Source organism: Pituophis catenifer, unplaced genomic scaffold, assembly GCF_029215685.1.
Source record: "Pituophis catenifer annectens isolate HBS135680 unplaced genomic scaffold, rPitCat1.0.hap2 SCAF_2, whole genome shotgun sequence".
NCBI lineage: Eukaryota > Metazoa > Chordata > Lepidosauria > Squamata > Colubridae > Pituophis > Pituophis catenifer.
The window spans coordinates 160976037-160985251 of record NW_027256882.1 but is presented as its reverse complement, the minus strand read 5'-3'; the positions used below and the strand labels follow the sequence as shown (position 1 = coordinate 160985251).

The 9215-nt window shown below is 40.7% G+C and overlaps 1 protein-coding gene across 1 annotated transcript; it reads right to left on the bottom strand.

The window, feature by feature from the left end:
- Positions 1-3196: 3196 nt before the first annotated feature.
- On the bottom strand, positions 3197-3961 carry LOC139310718 (leucine-rich repeat-containing protein 3-like). The gene has a single exon (XM_070934929.1). It carries the CDS (start codon positions 3959-3961, stop codon positions 3197-3199), a length of 765 nt encoding a protein of 254 aa, XP_070791030.1.
- Between the last annotated feature and the right edge of the window lie 5254 nt (positions 3962-9215).

The following is a 9215-nucleotide window of genomic DNA, read 5'->3' as shown; positions in this document are numbered from 1 at the left end:
CTACGTATTTAAGATTGCTAATTACAGGTAGCCCTTGACGTATGACCACCATTGAGCCCCAAAATGCCTGTTGCTAAGTGAAACATTTGTTAAATGAGTTTGCCCCATTTTACGACTTTTCTTGCCACAGTTGTTAAGGGAATCACTGCAGTTGTTAAGTTAGTGACACGGTTGTTAAGTGAATCTGGCTTCCCCGTGGACTTTGCTTGTCAGGTCGCAAAAGCTGATCACATGACCCCGGGACACTGCAACCGTCATAAATATGAGTCAATTGCCAAGAGGCTGAATTTTGATCATGTGATCATGGGGACACTGCAATAGTTGAGTGTGTAAAACGGTCACAAGTCACTCAGTGCCGTTGCAACTTTGAACGGTCACTAAATGAATTGTAAGCTGAGGCCTACCTGCAATGGGTTGATTACGGTAATAAGATTGCACTTTCCACAGCAGTAATAATTGATGGAAAATAAACCATGCCCTGTTACAGATCAAAGAAATATTTATACAAAGGTAGGGGGGGCTGTCTTTTAGGGGGTACCCCAGGTACCCATCTAGTCATGAGGAATCAAACTTCAATTCATGGTGGATTGTACTTTAAAAGGATGTAACAAATTCTAACAAACATTTCATGAATTAGACTATTTCTATTTCATAAAGCATGAGTAGTTGATAACATAATTGAATAGAGTATCTTCTAGAAAACGATGTGGCTAAAGCTACCGAGCAAAAATATTCCCATCTTAATTTCAGTATCATCTAATCCTAAGGATTAAAATAGACCAATGTGTTCTCATATTTAACATATTTAAGTAGGGTGATATGTGGATTTGGAAAGATCAGAAAATCTACTTGTAATGCACAGGCTTTAACCTTTTTCTTGGCCTTGAGTTGTAATCTAATAGCAACAAAGAAAAATGTAGGTAGGTACAGTAGGTACAGTATCTTACTGCTCTTTAGTCTACTCTAAAACATAAAATAAGGATCAGACAAAGATGAATTTGGAATTAGATGTACTTTTATTTATGTAGGCACAGCCACCAAAGAAGTAGAGTTAGACACACAGTATTTCTGATTACAAATATGCATTTCATGTTAATGGTAACCCGTTTTTCTCCCCAAAACAGCATTTCCTTGAAGCAGTGGGTAGAGTGAAGGTCAGTTGTAGCTAGAGCCAAAAACCATCCTATTTCTTTCACCATCACCCTTGTTTCTGTTTCCGTCAATCTCTCTCCTTTTAAAACAATTGCTTTACTTGTGGAGATGCTACCAAGAAAAGGTGAAATAGCTGTTAGTCTTCTTGAATTGAATTTTGCTTCTTTGGAAATTAGATTGAAGATGTCAGCTGACCACTTCTGATGTAATACCCTGAGAGTCTTTAAGAGGATATCAAATCAGTTTTGGGGGGTGGAGAATGGCAATAATTGAGCAGATTAGATAGAACATCTCTGTAAAACACCAGGGATTAAGAAACTGGGATTTTGTTATTGATTTCATGCTTTGCTCCCTAGTATATTAAACTATGATATATCTAGAAAGAGGGATCCAAATTGACTGACAGGTGTTTTATCTAGTATAATTATAAGAAACAGTGTACACAATAGAAAGGGGATCTAGTTTTTAAACAACTGTTTTGGATTATATAGCATGGTGGCCTGTGGGGGAGACAAAGGCAGAAATAATGCTGCAAGTGCAGTTTTAAGGGGCATAATTCCAACAAGGATTACAAGGATAATTACAGCTGTGATTTTTTTTTTTTTTTGCCTTTTGTTCTACTGTTAAAGGCACAGGGGATGCTTGCCAGGAAAAAACGGAGATGCCAGCCATTATGCATATTACTCATGCTTCAAAGTGTTTACAAAAAGTGGCCACTGGGAGAAAAGAAAATCTGCAAACTTTATGGGTGGGAAGGAAGACAGAAACGAAGTGGGTTTCAGCAGCCCAAGTGGAGAAGATGAGGCTCGCAGTTTAAACAGACATGTTCCCACTGTTCCAAGAGGACTGTGAACGACCCGCCTAGTTGGTGAAAGTTGGAAATGTAATTTTTGGAGGATGATTTTAAAGCCAGCCTTTGATCCAGCCATCTTAAAGGAATCCACAGTTGGGGAAGGAAATTCTCACATTTCAGGCTGCTGCTAATTTAACCAATCAGATATTTGTTGGAGAAGCTGAGAGAAAAAGAGTCTTGTCAGTGAGATTGGTACAAATTGATGAGTGGTAGCTAGTGGATTAAGATGTGAGTTTACTAGGAGGGGGTGGAATTGCTCTATCTTTAGAGCAAATATTCCTAGTTTATTCTGAAAAAATAGCAAGTAGCACACTTGGGCAAACTACCAAATAAACACCCAAAATATCTGATGGGTTGCAACCTTAGTCAAACCCAGTTTAGCCCAATGTTTAACCCAGATAATATTCCAGCCTATCAGGAGAGGAGGACATAAATCAAGTAAAATCATACCGGAATAATTCTCGTAGCTAAAATTGTCATGTGGGAGAAATGGATTGGCTAGTGACTATGTTAATGTAGCCTTACAATGAAACCAGCTTGCTGTAGTAGCGGTTAAGGCATCATGTTAGAAACCCGGAGACTGTGCGTTTTAGTCCTACCTGAGGTACGAAGCCAACTGTGTGACTTTGGGCTAGCCACTCTCTCTAAGCCCGAGAAAGTGGGCAATGGTAAGCCACTTCTGGAAAAAAAAAATTCTTGCCAGGAAAACTGCTGGGACTTGTCCAGGCAGCCTCGAGAATCAGACAGGATTGAATGGAAGGAAGGAAAGGAAAAAAAAAAAAGACTTGTAATAAAGTAGAATTAGTTCATCTACTTGTATTTCCTGTCTGGTCTCCCTGGTAAGGCTGACATCAGTCTTGTGAATCTGAAAAAACAATTCTCCACTGTCTCCTTTACTTCCTGAGAAATTAGGGGTGATCCCTTCAGAGCCTCTTACATCACCCACTAGCCAGCTGTGGGCTATGCTGTCTCTGATTGGTTCCTAGGCAGAATCTCTGGGCCCAGCCTCCCAAGGTCTTCCCCGTATAACCATTACAATTGGACAGCAGCTTTGTCTTAAGCAGCATTTTTGGGGGGTTGGTCCCTAGATATAAAGCTAAGTTTCTTTAGAGGGACAAATTCTTATCAGATTAAATCTGCTTCCAAAACAGTTCTGTTGTGTAGCCCCAGCACGTGTACGAGTCTAGTCCGTCAGAGGATTGTGCTGAGTGTATTGTCTTCATCCACCTCCTTCTCCTCAGGTTGGAATGAGCTGCTGCTAGGAACCGGCAGGGATTTGAGGTATTCCAAGTGACGCCGGGATTCGGCTTGGTTGCGCCGGATATAATAGATGATGTAAGTGATAACGACACCAAACCAGACAAACATAGTGAGCAGCATTGCAAAATCGGTGTGCTTCTGCTGAGTGACACAGAAGTTGACGCCGGCGCTGACCAGATGGGACAAAGTCTTCCCAACATACTCCTTCCAAGTTGCGGTGGTGCACACAATGTCTTCCGCCGTCCTGGCTCCTAAGGAAAGAGCCTTCATCAGCTCCTGCAGGGAGCAGTCACAATGCCAGGGATTGTTGTAGAGTTCTAGCTTCACCCAGGTCAGCATGACGAAAGGAGCAGGGTCTATGTTTCGCAGCTTGTTCCCTGAAAGGTCCAGGAGCCTCAGTGCGTTCCCTAAGCCGTGGAAGGCTGCTGGAGAAATGCTCTCGATGAGATTGTCCGCCAGGTGAAGTTCATGGAGGAGTTTCAGGCCGTGGAAGGCCCCGCTGGATATGTGGACAATCCAGTTAGAGTCTAGGTACAATACTCGAGTGTCATGAGGAATGTCAAAAGGGATAATCATCAGATTTCTCCAACTGCACCACACCACACCGTTTCCTGGCGGGCAGTCACACCTTCGTGGGCACGACTGATGGCCATGCAAGCAATGGATCAGGAACAAGAAGACAGACCACACCGACATTACTGCTGCGTTCTTCACAAAGAAGCAATGAGATCCTGGCTCACAGGCCCAGAACTCTGATTGAAAAGCAAAGGGATGGGAAGAAAGTAAATGACAGCGATAAAGGTCCTTACAATACATTTAATGCAGTGCTGTCAAATTTGCAGCCAGCAGGCCGGATGCGTCATACACTGGCCACACCCATGCCCGGTTTAACGAAAGGGGGAAAAAGTCACAATACGTCACGTGATGCCACCGAGATGAGTTTGACACCCCTGATTTAATGGGTTTATTTTGACAGTAGCTGTTATCATTGTCAGGGTTCCAAGTAACACCCCTAATGAAAGAAGACTCGGAGGCCAGAAGTTCCTCAAAGTTCCATTTTATTAGAGGTGTCATATTGGCACATCTGGGAAAATCCGAATCTGAAAGCTTCCAGGTTTTTCCCACCCAGAAGAAAGTCCAAGTCCAAGTCCCTGCCCTTGCACCCACATGTCCATCACATGGTCCAATCAATCCACCATCCCAACTGGCGATGCCTCCCAGTCACACCACTGCAGGTGCAGGACAAGATGTCCTTGACTCTCAAAGAAAAGAATGTTATTATGGCTAGATATTTCTCCACTCCATACAATCCCTCCTCCCAGTTTCCCACAGCACTAAATGTGGCAGCCCTGAAGATCCAAAGTAAAAGATGTCTTCCAGGACTGACAATCATATGACCTTAATCCATAAAGCTTTATTAATAAATGGGCACATACTATTCTTTTGTCTGTTATGAGTTATACAGGTAGTCCTCGACTTACAACAGTTCATTTAGTGACCGTTCAAAGTTACAACGGCTTTGAAAAATGTGACATGACTATTTTTCACAGTTACGCTCTTTGCAGCATCCCCATAATCATGTGATCGAAATTTAGATGCTTGGTAGCTGGTTCATACTTATGATCGTTGCAGCATCCTGGGGTCATGTGATCTCCCCTTTTGCAACCTTCTGAGAAGCAAAGTCAATGGGGAAGCCAGATTCACTTAACAACCGGGTTACTAACTTATCAACTGCAGTGATTCACTTAACTGTGAGAAAAATCGTAAAATGGGGCAAAACTCACTTAACAACTGTCGCACTTAACATCATAAATTTTGGGATCAATTGTGGTCGTAAGTTGAGGACTACCTGTAATTAACAAAAGCTATTTAACCTAGCATTTCCTCTCCATAAGCAGTAGCTCCTGTTTTGGCCTGATGCAAATTGTTATAGTTTATAAATTTATTTTATATTTTGATATATACTAACCTATTAAGCTTTTGGTTGTATGAATGCAAGCACGTTTTCCATGTTGGAAATTTTTCATTCTTTTTTCAACAAAATGTAGGTCTGTTTTTAGGGGCAATTCCTATAGGTATCTACCCCAAAGTAAGCCTGATTTAATTCCAAAGTGTTCGTTTCCAGGTAAGTGAATGCAATTGTCAAAAGAAATATTTTTCAAAATTCTCCTTCATTTTTTTATAATTTGGGCATATTGGCTGATGTACTTGCTTTATAGATCTCATATGCCTCCAGCTATTTTTCTCCTCAAATTCAGCAATGGAAAGGAAAAGGGAAGATCTGTATTTGGCTTTGGAAATATAGGTTCTATATATAAAATCATAATTGAACCTGAACTGCCAGTGACTAATAATGGTAGAAATCAAAATATCAGATTAGTAATGAATATAGAGGTAAAGAAAGATTAAAAATGAAAGACTGATTAAGAAGCAGGTTAATTGTCCTGGTCTATCTGCTTCGGATGGTGATTATTTTCTTTCAGATTACAAAAAGCAGCTCATGTATTTACAGTACAACACTAATATCTTTTGATTTTTATTTCCTAATCATACTTATATGCTTGGCCAGATTTAAAAACCTGCTCTTGTGCCTTTAATAGCAGCAACATATGATTCTGTCCCTGCCAGGAAATACTCCCCTTTTGAGCTGCTACACTCAAATTGCCACCACAGACCCCAAGTTCGTAAGCCAATCTTCCTTTTGCTTATTTAGAACATTACAATATACAGTATATTTTTAAATAGTTTGCTACCGTTATTATATGCTCCAAAATCAGTGGTCTGTATCGTCAGTTTTACATGATTAAATGAACACCAACGCTTTGCTCTGCCTTTGCTGGGAACAGATAACACTGATGCTTTTCTATCTGAGTATGATTATATGATCAGTCCACACCCAACACATTTTTGGTTAGCCAAAATTGATCAGGCAACGCCACAGCCATTTTTTTTTATTTTTTTTTTTGGCTTTCAGCTATTTTATTGAAATACATGAAGGTTGAAGCAGCACAATAGCTGGAAAACCTTGGGAGGACAGTAAATTGAAGAGATGTTTTTAAAGATTTCCATAACATTACTTGAATGAGGCAGAATCAAACAAAACTTTTCTTAAGAGACATCATCTAGGTGTCAGGTATATCATCTCTGGCTAACTCCCGTGTCCATTGATTTGGTGGGAAACCTTGAAGAGGGAGGCCCCCCCCCCAACTTTCCAAATCTACAGTATGTTGTGCTTTTATGCTATGCTTGTCTCCCATTGAATTCACCCAATTTTAACACTGTTAGATGTGCACAAGTAGTTTAGGAGTATAGTATATGCATGCACAATTGTGGCTGTTTATATGACCAGCAACAGGAAGATACTGGCTAAACTACCTAATCCAGGACTGTACAGTTATTACAATTGTCAAAAATTCATCTGGCCTCCATGTTTCTAACTAGGGTGTGTAAACATTAGGGTGGGGCTTTGCGTATTGTTTTATTTAGCTGTGGACTGGATCATGTTACACTGCCCACTGTAATATTCCGGTACCTCCCAACTTTTACCTCCTGTAAATTGTAATTCTGATGAATTGTGATGCAAAAACAGCACTGACTAATCCAGGTCTTGATACGATGCAGAAGAGATCATTTGCTGTGTGTCTGCATCAAGACCAGATTAAAGACTCTTGGGTGAAGTAGCCCAAATTATTAGTTGATACCTCTATCACCTAAGCCACCATGCCACACTTATCTGTGTACACAAGGTGCTTGAATCAAGTCTATCTGCCCCCCAACTAATGGACCCTGAAGATAAGGGAGTCTCCCAGACTTACCTGCAGCTTCTGCTTGGCTTCCTTTCAGGGATGCAGGAGCCACAAACCCCACAGATCAACTTCTCTCAGGATGTCCTCTCTGTCTACTGTAGTTCCCTGCCTGCTGTCCATCAGCTAAAGAGCTTGAGACACATGACTTTGTGAGTGGGAGGAGGAGAGAGGGAGAGTGCCCCTACCAGACTGCAGGAGGTGTGGCAGGGAGAGCTGTCATTTTGTTTGTAATACACGAACACAAAAGCTGATGAAGCAGCGGCCTCCTCCCATCTCACCCCAGAATTGGACATTATAACTTTTAGGACTTTTTAATGATGTTTGGCAGCCCACTTCACATTTTGTAGGAAGAACCAGAAGAGCCTAATGCTGGGAAAGATTGAGGGAAAAAGAAGGGGACGACAGAGAATGAGGTGGCCGGATGGAGTCACTGAAGCAGTAGGCGTGAGTTTAAATGGACTCCAGAGGATGGTAGAGAACAGGAAGGCCTGGAGGAACATTGTCCATGGGGTCGTGATGGGTCGGACACAACTTCGCAACTAACAACAACAAAGGAAGAACCAGCATTTTCTGCTGTTTTTTAGGTAAATTCTTTTTGGTAGGCTTCCTTTGCTGAATAAATTAGGTTCAACCTGTTTTAGAGAAATCCAGTTTGTTATAGTGGTTAAGGCACGAGGCTGAAAACGAGGAGAGTGAGTTCTGCGTTAGCTATAAAAACCATTTCTGAAAAAGCTTCCCAAGAAAACTGCGGGGTCTTGTCCAGGCAGATGCCAGTTCACACTGACTCAAAGGCACCAAAAGAAAATAAAATCTGTTTTAGTGTTTAGAAACTATTTTTGGTGTGCATCCTACCTTGTTATGGTAGAACATGCCAGACCCAATTATGTGGGTCTGATGGATGAGGCCCTTTTAGGACTGTCAGCAAAAATGTCGTTTCCATCCAGGAAAGATGAGGAAAGAGGTTTTAATGGTACTCAAATCAGAACATATTCGATAAATGATGTTAGCACTTACCGCTTGTAGCATGAACGTTTTTAATTACAGTACTTTTTAAATTAGTTTTTTGAAAGTGGCTCTCAAAAATGAAAAAAAAAAAAGGATAATGGCTTCTTATGTTGGCCATTTGAATTCTTTTCTATTACTTGAAATCCATTTCAGGTTTAGAATATTGCTAAATAAGTGCCCAAGAACAAGCGCAACATGTTAGTGAGATCACCTATCAGAGCGGTAAATTGAGCTCCTTCCCCCACTCCAGTAACTACCTCAGTTTAAAGATAATTCTGATGTAGCAAATCTGCCTTTTAAAACCAATTTTGGTGCAGTTTAACCACTACACCAAACTGGCTCTCTGAAAAATATTATTTTGCTGTTCCAAAATACTTGAAAGCAAATCCCATTTAAAATGCTGCCTGTTTATGAAAATTCCTAATAGTCCAGAAATAAGGTAGGATGAGATCTAAAAGGAAACCTTCTGGTGCCAATGAAGCCAAAGTAAATGATTGAAGCCAAAGGTCCAGAGTTACTGTCTTCTCCAATCTGGCACTTGGCAGATGTATGAAAAACTACATGCCCCATAATTCCCAGAAGGTACCAAAATTGTGGTCCACTATCACTCCTTTTGTGGCCTCCTGAAATGCCTAAATGGGCATGGCCTAATTATTTTTGCTTTTCCTTTGAAGGAAGGATTTAGAATGACAAAAAGTAGGCCTTAAACTTAAGAGGAGAAAGGCATTCATTTCAGCTCTTAAAAGCCCCATGTCTCTCCCCAAATTAGGACTTTGTATGCCAGCCTTTGCTCAACTTGGGGATATGACCCTAAGTATGCTTGCAAAGTGAACACCCTCTTCCAAACTCAAAATATGCTTGTTGTAGAAAAAGCTGGCCCATATAAATGTGATTAAGCTAATTTGCCTCCATTTCTACAAAGGGAAGGTGGAATACTGATTGAAATTTTAAGGGATTTTGTAATTGGTATGTAATTGTTCTCATAATTTTAGCAGTTGGTGGCCATAATCATCAAGCCTAGAAAAATAGAACACTTGATACAAATCTACTAGAATCTACAGAAAGCACTAAATGAAAAAATGCTACGTAATTGATGATGCAATTTTTCTTAAGCATTTCAGGTCAGAAAATGTAAACTG